We start from the raw sequence: 22,517 nt of genomic DNA, 5'->3' as shown, positions 1-22,517 counted from the left end.
ACCCTGTGGGTTTATTGCCCTTCTTTTTGGATGACTACTGTCCCAGGTTTGTTTTCCGTTGGAGCCAGGTGCTTGGATGATGATTTTCCTCAAGGACCCATATTGCATGTCCCGGTTTATCCGAGGTTCAGGGACTGGCTCTGTTTTTTTGTGGGCCATCCAGGTTACCGCTTTCGTTGCCTTCTATTTGGCACGAATCTGGTGCCTTACGTTTTTACACACCTTACTCGGGGTCGTGGTGACCCACTTGCATCTGTTGAGTGTTTGGGTTCTGGCTTTCCTTGATGACTGGCTAGTTTAGGCCCCTAGCCAGTCTGTGTGCCTGCTCGCCAGGGATTTGGTTTTCCTGGCTCGCTGGGTTCAGGTTCTTGGTGAACTGGCTGGAGTCCCATCTGGTTTCCTCTTGAGTTCGGGCTTGGCTGGGTCTTGTGTGGGACACTTGGACCTCTTCCTTGTCTCTTGCTCCAGTGGCTCTGCTTCATCTACATCTGTTCCTGAGGGGCTCCAGAGTCACGTGGTGGTTGCTCGAGGATTTGTGCGGGAGCCCGAACTTTGCCATGATGGTCTACCCGCTGGGTCGGGTGTGCCTTCATCGGCTGTTCTGGTTCCTTCGGGGACGTCCCTTCCGCCTCAATTGCGACTGCTGGGTCCGGCCTCCGGGGGATAAAATTCCTCTGGAGAAAATTCAACCGACACAAGGCCTTGTGTCGGTTGCTGCATCGCCGGCTTCTTCGGGTATTTCGGGGTTCGGTGCCTTAGTGCCTTCCGGAGCCCTCGCTCGATGTGTTCATGGGCGCGTCGTCTTTTGGCTGGGGCTTTGTAATCGGTGCTCACTGGGCCGGGCAGGGTCAGTGGAATCCGTCCTTCCGTAGGGCTCACAGCGCTGTGTGGGAGTTTGCGGTTGCAACAACTGTGTGCTGTTGCAACCTTCCCCGACTGAGGTTGTCGGGGTCGCCGCCTTTGACTGGACTGGGCGAGGTGGGGTTACCTGTACCTCTTTCCCTGGTTCAGCTGTTGCTCCAGGTCCTGGCTAGCTTCCAGACTTACTTGGGAGGGGTGGAGGTGGTGTCTACCTCCTTGGTTTCGGGCGCTGCTTGCTTGGTGTCCTAACCCAAGAGACTTCCCGTGCCTCCGCCCCTTTCAGCAGATCGGTCCAGCCCGATACAAGGCTGGTTCGTTCTTCATCGAGTCGTCTCATCTGGAGTTTGACTCAAGTTGATCGTCACTTGTATGGGGCGTGGGTGGCTTCGTTGTTGGTCTCCCACCTGCGTGCTTCGTCTCTGCAGCAGTTTGAGTTTCCTGGCAGTCCTTTCGGTTTTTCCTATCCCTGCGTAAGTGTACTTCAGTCTCTGATAGGGTTGTCTTGTCCTTCCTTTCGTGGTTGCTCCTGGAGCGTCATCTGATGTCACATACTGTGGCCTCGTCTCATGCAGCACTGGCGGAGCCGCTCCAGCTTGCGTTTGGTGTTGATGTCCCTTCTGCCCCATTCCACAAGCTGTCTCGTGAGTTTTCACCCTTGCCCTGCTCATGCACCTCCTGAGCTGTCCTGGTCTTTGGACCGGGTGCTCTCGTCTTTTTTCTCCTCGGTTTGTGGTGGCCCCTTCAGTTCGGGTTCAGTTCAGAAAGGCCCATCTGGTTCCCTCCCAGATTCGGACCTAGCTGGGCCTTGTGTGGGACTCTCGGACCGCTTCCGTGTGTCTTTCTCCGGAGTCTCTTCTGCGGCTGCGGTCCCGCTTGTGCCAGTTTCTGGGGGGCTTTGGGTCACCCGGCGGTTGCTCGAGGGTCTGTGCGGGAGCCTGAACTTTGCGATGCTGGTCTACCTGCCGGGTCGGGTTTGGCTTTGTCGGTTGCTCTGGTTCCTTCGGGATATCCCTTCTGCCTCTCGCGATCGCTGGGTTCGGACCCCAGGGGCTTTGCGTCGGTTGCTGAGTTGCCGGCTTCCTCTTCAGGTTTTTCAGGGTTCAGTGCCTTGGCGCCTACCCGAGCCCTCACTCGATGTGTTCACTGACGCGTTGTCTCTCGGCTAGGGCTTTGTGACCAGTGCTCACCAGGCCGGCCAGGGACGGTGGGGTCCGTCCTTCTGTCGAGCCCACGGCACTATGTGGGAGTTCGTGGCGGTGTGGTTTGCTCTTCAGAGAATTTGAGTCGCCCGCGAGTCGACGATCCGGCTCCATTCGGACTGCTCCTCGGTGGTTCATTGTCTGAACCCAGGGGGTTCGATGCGGTCCTTGGCTCTTTGGCGCTGGTCGCTTCGCGTGACTTGTCTGCTGAGTTCTCGGGGTTTGGCTCTCCTGGCAGTTCAAGTGTGTGGAGTGTCCAACGTCTTGGCCGACGGCCAAGACTGTCTCGTTTCATTCCCTTCTCCACGGAATGGACGGTCGACGCTGACTCCTTCCATTGGCTTTGCCAGATGTTCGGACGCCCCGAGGTGGACCTCTTCTTGTCGGCGTGATTGAGACGCCTTCCCCTGTTTGTGGTGTCCTTTCCCGACTGCGAGGCCGTCGGGGTCGACGCCTTTTGGCAGGACTGGTAGAGGTGGGGGTTCCTGTACCTCTTTCCCCCAGTTCAGCTGTTGCTCCAGGTCCTGACTCGCATGGAGACTTACCCGGGGAAAGTTATCCTCTTGGCCCCTTGGTGGCCAGCCCAGCCGTGGTTTCAGGCGCTGCTAGCTCAGTGTCCGAACCCGGAAGTTTTTCTGCGGCTCTGCCTCTTCCAGCAGGTCGGACCGGTACGTCACGTGGATGGTTCGATCTTCTCGAGTCTTCGTGTATGGAGTTTTTGACTGGAGTTTATCATCTCTATGGTGATCGGGTGGCTTCCTTATTAGTGTCCCACCTGCGGGTTTCTTGTCGGCGGCAATATGAAGTTTCCTGGTGGTCCTTTCGGTTCTTCTTACGTCTTCGTCGTTGTACTTTGCTTTCTGTTAGGGTGGTGGTCTTTCTCTCTTGGTTGTTCAAGGACCGTCTCCTTATGCCTAACACTGTTGCCTCGTATCGTGTGGCGCTGGCGGAGCTGCTTCAGCTTGCTTTCGGTGTTGTCACGTCTGCTCCATTTCACAAGCTGTCTTAGGTGTTGTTTCACCTCCGGCCTGCTCATGCGCCGCCCGAGCTGTCCTGGTCATTGGACAATGCTCTTTTCTTTCTTCTCCTCGTTTTGTTGTGGCTCCTTCGGTTCCGGATTGTTTTTCGAAGGCTCTCTACCTGTTGGCATTGGCCTCTGGGGGTCGGGTAAGTGAGCTTCATGCTCTCCTCCAGCGCAGAGGTTTCTGCTCCTTCAGTCGGGGTGATCGGTTTGTTCGTCTGCAGCCTTCTCCTATTCTGGCGAAGAATGAGTGTGCTGCTTTCCGGAGGGGTCCCTAGGTTGTTGATGCTTGGTTGGTTCGGCCGGGGGTGCATCATGTTTTGTGTCCGGTTGCGGCTCTCCGCCGTTAATTGAGAGCCACGGCTTCTGTGTCCGTGGACGCGCTTTGGGTTGATCCGGTTTCCTTTCTTCCCTGTTCGAGGGAGCAGGTCTCCCAGGTCGTCCACAAGTTCGCGGCTCTTGCCGCCGTCTTTGGCAATATGTCCTGGGCTGACATTCGGGCGTGGGGATTTTGGTGGTTGAACAGGGTCCTGGCTGCTCGTTACCTTGTAAACGTTCCTGGGCCCGGTCGGGCCTGTGTCACTTTGGGTCGGCGGATGCAGCCAGTTGTCTTGACTTCGGGTTGAGGAATGAGCAGCAACAACCTCCTGGGTAAGTCCCTATTCTTTAACTCTGTGGGTAGTTAGCTCCGGGGAGCCGTAGGGGCTCCCCCTCCCCCAGAAAATCAGCGTTGAATGCCATTTTCTAGGCGAGTCCTGGAGGCTCCCCAGCATCCCTCCTTCCCTCCGGTCGGCGATTTTTCCTGTGTTTTGACATCCAGCCTCAGAACTTGGGTGTGGATCGCCAGTTCGGTAGGTCTGGGGCTACCCCTTTTCCCTCCCGGGGGGTGGGGGGCTGCACAGACAGCGGCGCGACAACTGGTGACGTCATACTAGTTTGCTTGTTTTTGTTTGGGGAGTTCTATCCACTCGTTCGGCTTTTGTTTGCAATTTTCACCAGAATAGGGGTTTGTTTTGGGACGCCTACCTTTCTGGGTGCCTAACCCGGTCGATGGCAGACATAGAATGCTTCCAATTACACGGGGGTTTCTATAGGCCATTGCTCCCCTTGCCTCTCTGCAGGGGGCCAGGTTCTGGCTCGTGGTTCCTGGTAGTCCCATAAGAATTCCATACACATGACTGATGCCAAAGTCTGACATTAGCATATCAGCTTAGTAAGCTCAGGGGAGCCTCCGGGACTCACCCAGAAAATGGCGTTTCATTACATTCAACGCTGTTTTTTTTCTCCATTGCTGCTGTCAAAGGGTTAATCAGTCATCCTGGCACTGGCTTCTTAGATTAGTCACGTGTCTGTGCCTTTCCCAGACAGCGTCGTCAGCACTTTTAACATGAGCACTACTAATAATTTGTATTGTGCATTGCTACATCACACTCACTTAGAGCATAACTTGCAAAAACCTTGTCTTTAGCCTGCAATATATCATAAAGAGTGGTTTTACTAACTTTGTATTTGCACACAGCACTCCTAGGAATTTGTTTTACCTTAAGCTGAACTTTTTGTTCAAAATTCATGACATGTTTTTTCTTGGCTTCACTGCATGTTGAAGCCCTGAATAACAGATTTCCAGCATTTCTTGATGCCATACTAGTAGAATGCCAAAATTATGCACAGATACAAAACAGTGAGAGGGGAAGGGCTTTGTCCGCTGCGAGCAAGCACGAAAACAAGACTGGGTCGTTGGAGCAGGTACAGAGAACAATGTTACAGCAACTCGGTTGCCGGCTGCCAAACTACATAGGCCTCTCATGGGTGAACGTGCCTAGGCTCGGACTCGCAAACGAAAGGATGGAATAATCGAAAGATTAAGGTCTGACAGTTCAGTTAGGGAGTGTTACCTTAACCCCTTAACTGCGTTGCCTCCAAATGTGACACCCCCGCAGTGCGCAGGAAATAAATTCTCTGGAAAAAATTCTTTTTTTCTTTTTAAAGTGTCAAAAATCCTTCCCTCAGTATGGGTATGCAAAAAAAAAGTTCGAAATTGTACTTACTTTGGCTGCTATGGGGTCCGGAAGTTGGGGCGTGACGTCATCATTCCCCGTGCGCCCGTGCCGTAAGCTCTCGGGGCGGGGCTCGCGAGTTGCCGCGAATATATTTTCGTTCATTTTTTGCGCACCTTTCCAAATACATTTTCATTGTTTTTATGTGCCAATCCAATGTATAATGAACACGTACACTATAATATCGCAGTACAACATCCGTACTGTCTGTAGACACTGTTACGTGCATGAAACTTGTGTACACATATGCAGCACATATTTACTATGTATCATGCTAATTTGTGTATATATACAATCTATTTACACACTATACACTGTCACACACTATATACATTCACCATCAACACATTCAGAACACCGCGTAGCAGCTGCTTCGTATGGGCCAATAGCAGCTGCCTCGTATGGGCCAATATCAGCTGCCTCGTATGGGCCAATATCAGCTGCCTCGTATGGGCCAATAGCAGCTGCCCCGCATGGGCCAATAGCAGCTGCCCCGCATGGGCCAATAGCAGCTGCCCCGTATGGGCCAATAGCAGCTGCCCCGTATGGGCCAATAGCAGCTGCCCCGTATGGGCCAATAGCAGCTGCCCCGTATGGGCCATAAGAACATAAGAACATAAGAACAAAGGTAACTGCAGAAGGCCTATTGGCCCATACGAGGCAGCTCCTATTCTATAACCACCCAATCCCACTCATATACTTGTCCAACCCGTGCTTGAAACAATCGAGGGACCCCACCTCCACAATGTTACGCGGCAATTGGTTCCACAAATCAACAACCCTGTTACTGAACCAGTATTTACCCAAGTCTTTCCTAAATCTAAACTTATCCAATTTATATCCATTGTTTCGTGTTCTGTCCTGTGTTGATACTTTTAATACCCTATTAATATCCCCCCGGTTATGTCCATTCATCCACTTGTAAACCTCTATCATGTCACCCCTAACTCTTCGCCTTTCCAGTGAATGCAACTTAAGCTTTGTTAATCTTTCTTCATATGAAAGATTTCTAATTTGGGGAATTAACTTAGTCATCCTACGCTGGACACGTTCAAGTGAATTAATATCCATTCTATAATATGGCGACCAAAACTGAACTGCATAATCTAAATGGGGCCTAACTAGAGCAAGATATAGCTTGAGAACCACACCAGGTGTCTTGTTACTAACGCTGCGATTAACACTTTCGCGTTATCTGGACGCGCCGGCGCGTTCGGTTTCGTCTAACGTAAACGCATAGTGGACATAAAGTTATGTCAACTTTTAAAATATTTGTATAAAATTCAATTTTTATCCGATTTACTTTGGGTTTGTTTCAAACTGCGCGCTATGAGGCTCTCTTTCTCACCACTAGGCTGCATGGTACAATAAGTTCATGAAAGGTGTGGATAACTTCGATCAAATGGTATTTTGTCCCAAACGGGTTGCAGGTGGGTGACTTTAGCCGTTTATACTGGTAATTCTTCCCCCATATCATGTATTATATGCATATGTCTGTTTAGGGAATTTTATTCCGATCAATATACAACCAAAAATAACTGTGTGCAACAAGTATAATCTTGACAAACATAACAAAAGTAAAAATATTTCGTGTGTGTTTGACGCTCACTGATATGTTCCAGCGTTGTTTTATATTTGTCGCTATTCTAACTTACGCTTTGTTGATATTTTTTACCTATGGGCACATAGAACATTCTATTGCAAACACATTGACATAAAAATGAATGACGTACATAGAAAATTAATGTCATGAGAGTGAAATAAGTATAAACTTTCAAAGCGCCGTGCGTCGTCCCGTCACCGATACCGGGTAACAATTTCACCACTTCCCACACTCTTGCGGGCGGGCTGCATCATTATTCTACGCTTATATTCATATCACCGTGTTGGGACTTTCATTGCGAGTCCATTGATACCAAAATTAACGCTGTAGAACAAGTGTGGAGGTGATTACAATCCCAAGAGTAAAAACATTTTGTTGCTGATGGGCGCTCACGGCGAGTCATCTACGTAGTTATTTATTTGGTGCTGGTATCCCTATATGTTTCGTGACTTATTTTACTAATGTTCTTCTAGAGAATTTTATTGCGAACACGTTGGTACCAAAATGAAATACGTAGCATGAGAACTAAGGTCAGAAGAGTAAAAAGAGTATACACATTTTTGTTTTTACGCTTAAGCGATAAAAACGCAGCGCGCACATTCGGTTGGTTGAGTGACCTTTGCGGAGAGCGCGAAAGTGTTAATAAATCCAAGTGTCCGATTTGCCTTATTACGAACATTTATGCATTGATCCTTTTGTTTTAAATTCTTACTAATCATAACTCCCAGATCCCTTTCGCAATCCGACTTCGCCATCACAACACCATCTAGCTCGTATCTTGTAACTCTATCATCATTACCTAACCTCAGAACTTTACATTTATCAGCATTAAACTGCATCTGCCAATCCTTTGACCATTTCAAAACCCTATCTAGATCAACTTGAAGTGATAGTGAGTCCTCCTCCGAATTAATTTCCCTACCGATTTTCGTATCATCGGCAAATTTGCAAATGTTGCTACTCAATCCTGAATCTAAATCATTTATATATATTATAAACAACAGAGGTCCCAGGACAGAGCCTTGAGGCACTCCACTTACAACATTTTCCCACTCTGACTTGATTCCATTTATACTAACTCTCTGTTTCCTTTGGTATAGCCATGCCCTAATCCAGCTTAATATAGCACCCCCAATACCATGAGACTCTATTTTTTTAATCAGTCTTTCATGTGGCACTGTATCAAAAGCTTTGCTAAAGTCAAGGTATACAACATCGCAATCCTTACCACTATCAACTGCCTCAACAATGCTAGAATAAAAAGATAACAAATTTGTTAAACATGAACGGCCATTTATAAAACCATGTTGCGACTCAATTATTAATTTATGTTTTTCAAGATGAAGACGAATTTTATTTGCTATTATAGATTCGAGTAACTTTCCCACAATAGACGTTAGGCTAATTGGTCGATAGTTAGACGCAAGTGATCTATCTCCTTTCTTAAAAACTGGTATCACATTAGCAACTTTCCAAAACTCTGGCACTCTGCCTGACTCTATTGATTTATTAAATATGGTTGACAGTGGGTCACAAAGCTCCTCTTTGCATTCTTTAAGCACCCTAGCAAACACTTCATCCGGCCCTGGGGATTTGTTTGGTTTGAGTTTTACTATTTGTTTAAGAACATCCTCCCTGGTAACTGCTAAACTCGTCAACCTGTCCTCGTCCCCACCCACATAGACTTGTTCGGCTGAAGGCATATTGTTAAGTTCCTCTTTAGTAAATACAGATACAAAATATTTATTAAAAATACTACTCATCTCTTCATCACTATCTGTTATTTGACCTGTCTCAGTTTTTAATGGACCTATCCTTTCCCTAGTCTTAGTACGATATAACTGAAAAAACCCTTTAGGATTTGTCTTTGCTTGCCCTGCTATGCGAACTTCATAGTTTCTTTTTGCTTTCCTTATCTCTTTATTAACATTTCTAACCAGTTGTACGAATTCCTGTTCTAAAGTGACCTCCCCATTTTTAATCCTTTTGTACCAAGCTCTCTTTTTACCTATAAGGTTCTTCAAATTCTTTGTTATCCACTTTGGGTCATTAGTATACGATCTATTCAATTTGTATGGTATACTACGTTCCTGTGCTTTGTTTAGAATATTCTTAAATAAGTTATATATTGAATCCACATCGAAATCCCCATTTAAGTCACCTATCGCTGGGTTCATGTCTCGCTCCAAGACCGGCCCACACCCCATACCCAAGCCTTTCCAATCAATTTGACCCAAAAAATTTCTTAGGCTATTAAAATCAGCTTTTCGAAAATCTGGCACTTTAACAGAATTTTCTCCTACTGGTCTATTCCATTCTATGCTAAATCTGATTTCTTTGTGATCACTGCTCCCTAGCTCACTCCCTATTTCGATGTCATTAATTTGCGTTTCCCTGTTAGTTAACACTAAATCTAAAATATTATTTTCCCGTGTTGGTTCCTTAATGTGTTGCGTAAGAAAGCAATCGTCAATTAATTCTAGAAAATCTTCTGCTTCACTATTCCCTGTTTTGTTCAACCAGTTTATTCCGCTAAAATTAAAGTCACCCATGACATAAATACTGTTAGATCTAGATGCTCTAGATATTTCATCCCATAGATAAGAACATAAGAACATAAGAACAAAGGTAACTGCAGAAGGCCTATTGGCCCATACGAGGCAGCTCCTATTCTATAACCACCCAATCCCACTCATATACTTGTCCAACCCGTGCTTGAAACAATCGAGGGACCCCACCTCCACAATGTTACGCGGCAATTGGTTCCACAAATCAACAACCCTGTTACTGAACCAGTATTTACCCAAGTCTTTCCTAAATCTAAACTTATCCAATTTATATCCATTGTTTCGTGTTCTGTCCTGTGTTGATACTTTTAATACCCTATTAATATCCCCCCGGTTATGTCCATTCATCCACTTGTAAACCTCTATCATGTCACCCCTAACTCTTCGCCTTTCCAGTGAATGCAACTTAAGCTTTGTTAATCTTTCTTCATATGAAAGATTTCTAATTTGGGGAATTAACTTAGTCATCCTACGCTGGACACGTTCAAGTGAATTTATATCCATTCTATAATATGGCGACCAAAACTGAACTGCATAATCTAAATGGGGCCTAACTAGAGCAAGATATAGCTTGAGAACCACACCAGGTGTCTTGTTACTAACGCTGCGATTAATAAATCCAAGTGTCCGATTTGCCTTATTACGAACATTTATGCATTGATCCTTTTGTTTTAAATTCTTACTAATCATAACTCCCAGATCCCTTTCGCAATCCGACTTCGCAATCACAACACCATCTAGCTCGTATCTTGTAACTCTATCATCATTACCTAACCTCAGAACTTTACATTTATCAGCATTAAACTGCATCTGCCAATCCTTTGACCATTTCAAAACCCTATCTAGATCAACTTGAAGTGATAGTGAGTCCTCCTCCGAATTAATTTCCCTACCGATTTTCGTATCATCGGCAAATTTGCAAATGTTGCTACTCAAACCTGAATCTAAATCATTTATATATATTATAAACAACAGAGGTCCCAGGACAGAGCCTTGAGGCACTCCACTTACAACATTTTCCCACTCTGACTTGATTCCATTTATACTAACTCTCTGTTTCCTTTGGTATAGCCATGCCCTAATCCAGCTTAATATAGCACCCCCAATACCAATAGATGCTTTGCTTCCATTCTGTCTAAATTTGGTGGCCTATATATTACTCCTATTATAATATTATTAGCTTTTTCGTTTAATTCAATCCAAATAGTTTCTGTGTGTGGCTCTGTTTTGATTCCCTCTTTGAGACTACATTTCAAATTGTCCCTAACATATATGGCTACTCCACCTCCTCGTCTAATATATCTATCTGTGTGAAATAGTTTAAATCCATATATTTGATATTCAGCTAATAGTTCTCTATTTTCTACATTCATCCACGTTTCGGTAAGTGCAATAATATCTATTTTTTCTGTGCAGACAAGAGCATTTAATTCGTTAATTTTATTTCTTAGACTTCTACTGTTAGTGTAATATACCCTAAGTGAATTGTTATTTTGCGGACCTTCTCTTTCCCTGATCGTTTTGCCAATTCCTTTCTCCCACAAACACATACTTTTATTACCTCCTTCCTCCAAATCAATTCCCATACCTCTATCTACTAACAGTTTAAACCCAAACAAACACCTCTAACCACTTCTTCTAGCGAGTTCGCAACAGCAACAACCCCAGCTCTCGATAGATGCACCCCATCACGAGCATACATTTCATTTCTTCCATAGAAGTGTTCCCAGTTGTCTATGAAAGATATTGCATTTGATTTGCAATATCTTTCCAGCCGGCAATTGACACCAAGTGCCCTCGATATCCATTCATTTCCCACTCCCTTTCTTGGAAGAATGCCACATATGATCGGGATTCCTCCCTTGCTCCTAACTAACTCTATGGCTGTTTTATACCTCTGAATCAGTTCCTCACTCCTGACTCGACCAACATCATTTCCTCCCACGCTAATGCAAATAATGGGATTGTTCCCATTACCAGCCATAATATCATTCATGTTGTTTATAATATCACCAATGCCAGCTCCGGGATAGCAAACCCTTAACCTGTTCCCCCTATCTCTAGCACAAAACGTTCTATCCAAATACCTTATCTGGGAATCTCCCACAACTAATGTTTGCTTAGGTACTTCCTTTACTTTCTGAGGGGCCTGCGCTTCCTTTCTCTTCGTTGCTTTCCCTTTTGCGCGATCCACAGTCTCTCCACAGCACTCGTCCTCCAAAACGTCAAATGAATTTGAAGTTGCTATGGCGTTTGAAGGCGGCTTTATCAAAGTCTTCTTAAGGCCCCTGTCTTTCGCAACTCTCCAAGACGAGGTCCCTTTACTGCTGGTCTCCTCCTTCGTTACTTCTCGTTGTTTTTTAAGCTGACGCACCTCCTCCCGCAGAGAGTCCAACTCTGTCCTCAGGGCTCCCACTAGAGTCACCAGGTCCTTCACTACAACTTCCATATTGATCATAGTGGTCCTTCACTACAACTTCCGAGGCAGCTGCCAATAGCAGCTGCCTCGTATGGGCCAATAGCAGCTGCCTCGTATGGGCCAATAGCAGCTGCCTCATATGGGCCAATAGCAGCTGCCCTGCATGGGCCAATAGCAGCTGCCCCGCATGGGCCAATAGCAGCTGCCCCGTATGGGCCAATAGCAGCTGCCCCGTATGGGCCAATAGCAGCTGCCCCGTATGGGCCAATAGCAGCTGCCCCGTATGGGCCAATAGCAGCTGCCCCGTATGGGCCAATAGCAGCTGCCTCGTATGGGCCAATAGCAGCTGCCTCGTATGGGCCAATAGCAGCTGCCTCGTATGGGCCAATAGCAGCTGCCTCGTATGGGCCAATAGCAGCTGCCTCGTATGGGCCAATAGCAGCTGCCTCGTATGGGCCAATAGCAGCTGCCTCGTATGGGCCAATAGCAGCTGCCCCGTATGGGCCAATAGCAGCTGCCCCGTATGGGCCAATAGCAGCTGCCTCGTATGGGCCAATAGTAGCTGCCTCGCATGGGCCAGCATTTGGCCATGAACACATTCAGAACACCTTGAGTGAGAGCAGCCACACCCAGCCAGTCTCCCTCACTCCAACATCTTACTCGCCAACATTGCTCCTCCCACCATATTGCTATCGTTCTTATTACACCAATAAGTCGGTCAGGTGAAGTCACAGTGAGAGGTTGTGTTAACCGGAGCTCCTGAGTGTTGTTATATTATCATAGCAATATGGAAGTTGTAGTTAAGGACCTGGTGACTCTAGTGGGAGCCCTGAGGACAGAGTTGGACTTTCTGCGGGAGGAGGTGCGTCAGCTCAAAAAACAACGAGAAGTAACGAAGGAGGAGACCAGTAGTAAAGGGACCTCGTCTTGGAGAGTTGTGAAAGACAGGGGCCTTAAGAAGACTTTGATAAAGCCGCCTTCAAACGCCATAGCAACTTCTAATTCATTTGACGTTTTGGAGGACGAGTGCTGTGGAGAGACTGTGGATCGCGCAAAAGGGAAAGCAACGAAGAGAAAGGAAGCGCAGGCCCCTCAGAAAGTAAAGGAAGTACCTAAGCAAACATTAGTTGTGGGAGATTCCCAGATAAGGTATTTGGATAGAACGTTTTGTGCTAGAGATAGGGGGAACAGGTTAAGGGTTTGCTATCCCGGAGCTGGCATTGGTGATATTATAAACAACATGAATGATATTATGGCTGGTAATGGGAACAATCCCATTATTTGCATTAGCGTGGGAGGAAATGATGTTGGTCGAGTTAGGAGTGAGGAACTGATTCAGAGGTATAAAACAGCCATAGAGTTAGTTAGGAGCAAGGGAGGAATCCCGATCATATGTGGCATTCTTCCAAGAAAGGGAGTGGGAAATGAATGGATATCGAGGGCACTTGGTGTCAATTGCCGGCTGGAAAGATATTGCAAATCAAATGCAATATCTTTCATAGACAACTGGGAACACTTCTATGGAAGAAATGAAATGTATGCTCGTGATGGGGTGCATCTATCGAGAGCTGGGGTTGTTGCTGTTGCGTACTCGTTAGAAGAAGTGGTTAGAGGTGTTTGTTTGGGTTTAAACTGTTAGTAGATAGAGGTATGGGAATTGATTTGGAGGAAGGAGGTAATAAAAGTATGTGTTTGTGGGAGAAAGGAATTGGCAAAACGATCAGGGAAAGAGAAGGTCCGCAAAATAACAATTCACTTAGGGTATATTACACTAACAGTAGAAGTCTAAGAAATAAAATTAACGAATTAAATGCTCTTGTCTGCACAGAAAAAATAGATATTATTGCACTTACCGAAACGTGGATGAATGTAGAAAATAGAGAACTATTAGCTGAATATCAAATATATGGATTTAAACTATTTCACACAGATAGATATATTAGACGAGGAGGTGGAGTAGCCATATATGTTAGGGACAATTTGAAATGTAGTCTCAAAGAGGGAATCAAAACAGAGCCACACACAGAAACTATTTGGATTGAATTAAACGAAAAAGCTAATAATATTATAATAGGAGTAATATATAGGCCACCAAATTTAGACAGAATGGAAGCAAAGCATCTATGGGATGAAATATCTAGAGCATCTAGATCTAACAGTATTTATGTCATGGGTGACTTTAATTTTAGCGGAATAAACTGGTTGAACAAAACAGGGAATAGTGAAGCAGAAGATTTTCTAGAATTAATTGACGATTGCTTTCTTACGCAACACATTAAGGAACCAACACGGGAAAATAATATTTTAGATTTAGTGTTAACTAACAGGGAAACGCAAATTAATGACATCGAAATAGGGAGTGAGCTAGGGAGCAGTGATCACAAAGAAATCAGATTTAGCATAGAATGGAATAGACCAGTAGGAGAAAATTCTGTTAAAGTGCCAGATTTTCGAAAAGCTGATTTTAATAGCCTAAGAAATTTTTTGGGTCAAATTGATTGGAAAGTCTTGGGTATGGGGTGTGGGCCGGTCTTGGAGCGAGACATGAACCCAGCGATAGGTGACTTAAATGGGGATTTCGATGTGGATTCAATATATAACTTATTTAAGAATATTCTAAACAAAGCACAGGAACGTAGTATACCATACAAATTGAATAGATCGAATACTAATGACCCAAAGTGGATAACAAAGAATTTGAAGAACCTTATAGGTAAAAAGAGAGCTTGGTACAAAAGGATTAAAAATGGGGAGGTCACTTTAGAACAGGAATTCGTACAACTGGTTAGAAATGTTAAAAAAGAGATAAGGAAAGCAAAAAGAAACTATGAAGTTCGCATAGCAGAGCAAGCAAAGACAAATCCTAAAGGGTTTTTTCAGTTATATCGTACTAAGACTAGGGAAAGGATAGGTCCATTAAAAACTGAGACAGGTCAAATAACAGATAGTGATGAAGAGATGAGTAGTATTTTTAATAAATATTTTGTATCTGTATTTACTAAAGAGGAACTTAACAATATGCCTTCAGCCGAACAAGTCTATGTGGGTGGGGACGAGGACAGGTTGACGAGTTTAGCAGTTACCAGGGAGGATGTTCTTAAACAAATAGTAAAACTCAAACCAAACAAATCCCCAGGGCCGGATGAAGTGTTTGCCAGGGTGCTTAAAGAATGCAAAGAGGAGCTTTGTGACCCACTGTCAACCATATTTAATAAATCAATAGAGTCAGGCAGAGTGCCAGAGTTTTGGAAAGTTGCTAATGTGATACCAGTTTTTAAGAAAGGAGATAGATCACTTGCGTCTAACTATCGACCAATTAGCCTAACGTCTATTGTGGGAAAGTTACTCGAATCTATAATAGCAAATAAAATTCGTCTTCATCTTGAAAAACATAAATTAATAATTGAGTCGCAACATGGTTTTATAAATGGCCGTTCATGTTTAACAAATTTGTTATCTTTTTATTCTAGCATTGTTGAGGCAGTTGATAGTGGTAAGGATTGCGATGTTGTATACCTTGACTTTAGCAAAGCTTTTGATACAGTGCCACATAAAAGACTGATTAAAAAAATAGTCTCATGGTATTGGGGGTGCTATATTAAGCTGGATTAGGGCATGGCTATACCAAAGGAAACAGAGTTAGTATAAATGGAATCAAGTCAGAGTGGGAAAATGTTGTAAGTGGAGTGCCTCAAGGCTCTGTCCTGGGACCTCTGTTGTTTATAATATATATAAATGATTTAGATTCAGGTTTGAGTAGCAACATTTGCAAATTTGCCGATGATACGAAAATCGGTAGGGAAATTAATTCGGAGGAGGACTCACTATCACTTCAAGTTGATCTAGATAGGGTTTTGAAATGGTCAAAGGATTGGCAGATGCAGTTTAATGCTGATAAATGTAAAGTTCTGAGGTTAGGTAATGATGATAGAGTTACAAGATACGAGCTAGATGGTGTTGTGATTGCGAAGTCGGATTGCGAAAGGGATCTGGGAGTTATGATTAGTAAGAATTTAAAACAAAAGGATCAATGCATAAATGTTCGTAATAAGGCAAATCGGACACTTGGATTTATTAATCGCAGCGTTAGTAACAAGACACCTGGTGTGGTTCTCAAGCTATATCTTGCTCTAGTTAGGCCCCATTTAGATTATGCAGTTCAGTTTTGGTCGCCATATTATAGAATGGATATAAATTCACTTGAACGTGTCCAGCGTAGGATGACTAAGTTAATTCCCCAAATTAGAAATCTTTCATATGAAGAAAGATTAACAAAGCTTAAGTTGCATTCACTGGAAAGGCGAAGAGTTAGGGGTGACATGATAGAGGTTTACAAGTGGATGAATGGACATAACCGGGGGGATATTAATAGGGTATTAAAAGTATCAACACAGGACAGAACACGAAACAATGGATATAAATTGGATAAGTTTAGATTTAGGAAAGACTTGGGTAAATACTGGTTCAGTAACAGGGTTGTTGATTTGTGGAACCAATTGCCGCGTAACATTGTGGAGGTGGGGTCCCTCGATTGTTTCAAGCACGGGTTGGACAAGTATATGAGTGGGATTGGGTGGTTATAGAATAGGAGCTGCCTCGTATGGGCCAATAGGCCTTCTGCAGTTACCTTTGTTCTTATGTTCTTATGTTCTTACACATGTTCTATATACCCTATCTACATGTTTTATTTACCAGAACTATGCAAGTAAGCCGGTATTGTGTCCAAACAGTACAGTGGCCACCATACACTGCATGAAAAATCACACAGCAGACGACGCTACGATTACGTCGCCTCCCTCACCAAAATAGCTCCTCTCAACATTCTCCTGTTGCTGTTCTTACACTATATACACACACTATATATTCCCATGTACATATGTGTTGCCCATAGCGAACCACTAAGCTAGTATGGTGAGCAAAACAAGAGTGGCAGCCACACACACACAATGAGGCTACCTCAATTCTCGCCCTCCCTCCCTCATCAAAATTCCTTCTTCCACAATACTACGCACAACGCTAATTATAACCACAATCCTGCTATTATCACAATCCTGGTCCCTAATTCCTGTAAATGAATAATTGACCACACGTTTATTTTGAAAAAGAACCTAAGAAATCATTTGAAGATTCCTAGATGATCGAAATAATGCTGTGGTGCTGTGGCTAGCGCTGTGAACATCGTGAACAGCATTGAATCACTGATATTTGAACATTGTACCCAGTCATTATCACACTCAGGCTCTAATATAACACTATCATAGCTAAATAATACAAGTTATAGATATATTTTGACATTATTAGGCGATGCTGTGGTCACATGCTGAACAGCAGTGCTGTGCGCTCATGCTGCGAGCGCCAGCCTTGGTTGCTCACACACTACTGAGGCTCCCACACCCGGGAATGTGGACCACGATTTTTTTTAAAGATGGCGTCTGTTTACAAGAGCCCTGAGGAAGCTGATGTGAACCCCATGTAGCCGCGGGAGTTTTGAATGGAACGTGAAAAATACAAATACCCGGAGGCGCGTTGCACAAACCAGACGTGAGCCTGCAGGCGCGTTGCGCAGTTTAAGGGTTAAATGAACGCGTGGAAACTGCTACTAAGGAGGCTGTCCGCACTTGTCCTATTTCCTAAAATGGCATTCTTATTCAGACTTCTACCCACTCTTTCATTACTCAATCCACAACTGCTGGCAGGGTCATTGGTCTGAGGTTACTGGTAAAGGGCTTTGGCTAGGTCATGTTTTGGCCATACATACTTTACTCGTTGACATTTTATGGAATGCCACTCTGCTCCTTGCTGTCCAAATTCGAAAAAAACTTGCTGTCCTCTCGAAAAAATCTTTGGTGAATCCAATACCATTGATATTGCTCGCCTCATGTGTTTATAATAAAGTTCTAATATTGGCATCCAGTAATATTTAGGGCCTTTTGAATATCCAGTGACACTGATGGTGCTACAAAAATCTCAATTTTAGTGCCTTCTTTTGATAATTACTTGGTCACTGGCAGTACTGAGGCTCTCATAGCTAGGAGGGATGTTGACAATTTTACTTTCAAGATAGTCTGTTTACAAGTCCTGAAGAGCCCTGTGTACCTGTTGAAGTTTTATGAAATACTCACAAACGTGATATACTGGTGTGTGCGTATATGTTTTTCCCATGATATCATTGTGTGCACAGTACAGTGGGTAAAGGTAAGATCTTCTGACACTATTACTCCTAAAACTCTTGTATTGCTTTTTCTTTCTAAAGTGTGCTTTGACTGTATTATGTGGTTTCGGGTTTAATATTTTTTTCTTTTCCATGGCTCGGTAACGAACTGGTCATGGTGGAGCAAGAAAAGCTCATGGTGTCGTGTTTCTCAAACATTAATGGAGCAATCCTCCTTTTGGAGGTTCCAACAGGCCAGGAGTAAGGAGCTTGCTGGGGTTGTCACAAAGATATTTTTACATATATTTCAATGTCACTATTTTTCACATGGTTTTTTAGTACTGTACAGTATTCAGTATTGTGTTGAATGAAGTATGTGGAACAAAAATGTTCATACATACGACACTAATATGTGCACTATATTATGCTCTTAGAACATTAAAACAATGGAATAACAGCTTCTGCTGTTATTACACTGTATACATATCTTGTATATAAAACTGCATCTTTATGCACCAATACAAAATACTAAACTGTTCTAGTGAGTGTAGTAATATCTCAATCTGATCATAGCATGGTGCCGCATGCTAGTTGGTTGACAACTGCACTAAACAGAGCAAAATGCCTCCCAATATACAATGCACATTGCTAATTGTCACAACACTGCTGTTACTTTCAGAATCCTGAATATGAGTAATTTTCCACGTTTATTTTCTAAATGAACATGAGGCCCCCCTGTTTCATGATGTGCCAGACTCCTGCTGCTGTCCTGTGATTGTCTGTCACATGCTGTGAAATTGTAAGCAGCATTTGGCTCACTGATATATGAACTTTGTGCATAGTCTTTATCTCACTCAGGATCTTTGACACTCATTGTAAAATGATCGCAGTTATTTATTTCATTGTCATTAAGTGATGCTGTAGGCATAAGCTGCATGGCAGTGCTGTGAGCTGCTACTGCTGCATGTGCTACTCATGGTCACTCAGTAATTGAGGCCTTTATACTCAATAGGGGTGCCCACAATTTTTTTTACAAGATGGTGTCTGTTTACTGGAGGCCTGAGGAAGCAAATGTGGGTCCTGTGTACCTGCGCGAGTTTTAAATTGTGTAGTAAAGTACTTTAAGACGTCCTTCATGTCGCATAGCTTACTGATAAGTAGTGAGAACATCTTGATCGTCTTGTGTGGTTGAAAGGTTAATTTAGATCATAAAGGGAATGACATCAATCAAGTTCTGGATCAGTGTCCAAACCTATGCATTTCTGTGGCTTGTCCATTTCAGAGAATTGGTTGAGAGATGTTCCTCGATGATTTTGAGGGTCATTGTCAAGCTTCTCATAAAATCTCAAGTCTCTAGTGTTGCTTCTCTACCAATGGCAGTATGAAGTTGCTTGGTTGTCCTCTTGGCATTATGTCTCCTTGGCACCTGTCCTCAGTGTCAGTTCTGGTCTTGTCATTTCTTTATTGGCCTAGTTCTGTTGTTTCCTTTCCTCTTGGCAGTCACTTACTATGGCTTTGGCTTTTGACATCACACTTCATCTTTTTGCTGTTTTGCAAGTTCGTGTCATTTCTGGAAAGGCTGTGCAGTGGTTTCCTGGTTAGCTCATCTACAGTATCCAGTCACACCAGACCCTTGAGTCAATAATAGCCTACTGTCAACCATAGGCCAAAACTCTGACTTCCTCAGAGGTGCGGACAGCAGGGGATATGTAATTTCCTTCTCCATGATAGCCACCAGAAAGATAAGGTGAAATAAAATAGACAGCAGCTAGGTAAGTCAACAACTTTGCAAGTCATCCTCAGAGTAGTTAGGCAGTTCATCTTCTAGTTCCAACTGCCCACCACCAGGTAGCCACACCAGAACCCTCTCCAGGTCAACTGGGAGCTCATGGATGTTGGCCCTGCACTGACTGTTACTTCTCTGTAGTGTTTGGGAGGTTACCCCCCTGAAAGGCTTTCCGCTGGGATGGAGGGCCTCGCCCTGGGTAGTGCCAGTCAATGACTCGTAGACTACCCACACTGGGGGCGTTCTATTTACTTGTGGCATGCTAGGGTTTTTGTTTATATGGCATGCTGCAGACACCCTTCATAGCCAAGATCATTACCTTGCTCTGTTTGGTGTCTGTTCTTTCAATGAGAATCTTTAGTACCTGGGTGTCCTGCTTGGTTTGTTGCCATCAATCCCTGGTAACTCCATGTGAGTCTGTGGACTGTTATGGATAGACCTGCCAAGCATGTGCTAGCTACATGCAAATTTGAAGGGTGCTCCTTGGTGTTTTTTACAAGTTGGTCTCGTCTGCCTGGGCCATGCCTGCAGCTGCCTGCACCATGGATCAGCAGCACTTTCGACACTGAAGCCTGCAGCATAAGTGCTTGTTAGGTTCTATGTAGTGGGCTTCTCACGACAAGAGGCTTAACAGGCAGGTGCCAGTTTGCTGGCTTGCTTTTTCCACGTTCATGGTTTGCTGCTTGGTGCTAGTTTGGATGCCCCAGAGTTGGCTTGAAGGTGGTGTTTAGGGACTAAGATTTAGAAAGGATGGTGTAAGTCTGCCCCTCTTCTTCCTTACCCTGTTGGTGTGGTCGACCCATCTTCTGGTCTTCACCCTTCCTGATTCCAGCTCCAAAAGTGCCCGAGAGTTTGAGTTGCGTCAGGGTTTAGCTTTGAAGGTAGCACTTCCGGGAGGGGCCCCCATTCAGTTCAATGGTGGAGGCTGTTGAGCCATCTCTTCCTGCCAAGGATGCAGAACCTTCTCCTTCATACCTAATATCTAGCGTCTGTCTTTCTCTTTGGGATGATGCTTTCCTGTTCCAGGCATTGTGTGCAGAATATGACTTCACACCATTATGACTTGGCTTCCATGGCTGGGGAGGAGTCCAAGAAGGATCCATGGGTGCCCTTCAACCCCTCCTAGACTTTCATTCTGCTTAATTGTTTTGCTCCTTGGGGAGGACATCTACCCCTCCCTCAATGTACGAGTTCAATTACTAGGCTACTCTCAAGTACTCATTTCAGTGTACCATTCATTTCCATGAATCGTCACCTTTCCAGAGGTTTTCGTTGTCCCGCTTTATGCATTCTGTGGTACAGGTGGATCTCTCTGTTCCTAGGCCTAATATAATGTGTGTGCTATACTAGGCCTAGAAATATTTAAGTTTGTTTTAGCTTCAGTTTTTCTGACTGACGTGAATTGTACCTAATTATATCTATAATTGCCATTTAAGTCATTGTATGTACTATGGTGCACATTGTTACAAAAAGTGTACTCTAAACAGGAGGATGGATTGGCCACTACCTGTGTGCCAGACATTTTTGTCTTGGTAAATGCCTTGTTGATCGGGTTTACTTGGTCCCATGTTCTCATGCTGTGGACTGACCTGGAGCTGGCTGGTAGCTTGAAGCTTTGAGTGGGATGCCATCTGTTGGTGGGCATTTGCACTAAGGGGCTCGTGCTAGTTTAGAGTGAATCATTTGTTTTGGACAAATTGTTTGACTGTATCATTGCATAGTTTTCTATGAACCTTAGTTATTTGTCTGTGTTGCTTTGTTGACTTTCTGGATGCTTTCCTGGTATTGATCGTAATAATACCAAGTGCGCTCTGCCTCTTATGATGAGTGGGTCTGGTTCTTGCTCTCGTAGGTAGGGCAAACAGGACTCTTCTGATTGATGTGACCCATTATTGGAATGCCATCTCAGCCAGATAGCTTTGGGGAGCTACCTTTCCTGAAGCTTACAGGGGATCTAGCAGAAAGAGGAGTATCATTACATTCAATGCTGTTTGTCTATAATGAAATTTTTTACTTTTTTTTTTATGGCAAGGCTTAATATGTAAACATTGATCAAGTTTCTAATTGTTTATTTTATAATTTTGTTATAGGTGAAAAGCTAACTGATGAAGAAGTTGAGCAGTTGCTAGCTGGCCAAGAAGACTCGCAAGGCAATGTTAACTATGAAGAATTTGTTCGTCTTGTGCTTAATGCCTAACATTTTAAGGCTTGGAATGAAGTATAGCAATGCAATCAATATTTATTTTTCTTGATAATAAATTATGCTTCCAGTATACATTCCTACTAATATAAAAGTTAATCTAGTTATATAGGTAAAACGATTATGGTAAATTCATTTAAATATTTCATAAATGCTTTCATTAAAAAATTTTAAATGCAATTAATTTTTCATTGTCAAACTAGCAATAATTGCAACAACTAGTCCATACTGCTTTTTTTTTTATTCATCTGCTTTAATCGGAAAGGGTATTGTAACATACATTTTTCATTGATTATGTATGAAAGGTTTGTGTACCACTGGTATCTCTTTGGAATGAAACGGTCTTTTTTGAAAATAATACAAATTAAATTTATAATGTGAACAGGCCGTCAAAGAGAAAAATTTGTGTGCCTAAGAAAACTGTTAAATTTATTAAATTTTATATAATTAAAATATTTAGTTTTACTGTCCAAATATGTTGACCCAATAAAAATGTCCTCACCCCAGAGGTGGTGGTGTTATGGTGAAGGGACTCGCCATGACTCCCTGCGGCTGGTGAGGGAAGGTGCTTTCCCTTTCCCAGCCCCTGGGGAAACATGCAAAAGATACAAATATAAGGCACCTATTTATCAAACTGCAGGTCAATTTGGGCA

General features: G+C 43.8%; 1 protein-coding gene across 1 annotated transcript in view; it reads left to right on the top strand.

Annotated features, from left to right (window-relative positions):
• Mlc-c (Myosin light chain cytoplasmic) overlaps positions 1–22,317 on the top strand; it is a 41,381-nt gene extending 19,064 nt beyond the window's left edge. The window contains exon 5 of the mRNA XM_045761911.2: positions 21,755–22,317. Coding sequence (XP_045617867.1) covers positions 21,755–21,861 — 107 coding nt within the window. The 3' untranslated portion in view covers positions 21,862–22,317. The remainder of the gene's footprint in view (positions 1–21,754) is intronic.
• Positions 22,318–22,517: the final 200 nt, after the last annotated feature.

This window comes from Procambarus clarkii, chromosome 42 (genome assembly GCF_040958095.1).
Source record: "Procambarus clarkii isolate CNS0578487 chromosome 42, FALCON_Pclarkii_2.0, whole genome shotgun sequence".
Taxonomy (NCBI): Eukaryota; Metazoa; Arthropoda; class Malacostraca; order Decapoda; family Cambaridae; genus Procambarus; species Procambarus clarkii.
This window is presented reverse-complemented; position numbering and strand designations above follow the sequence as displayed.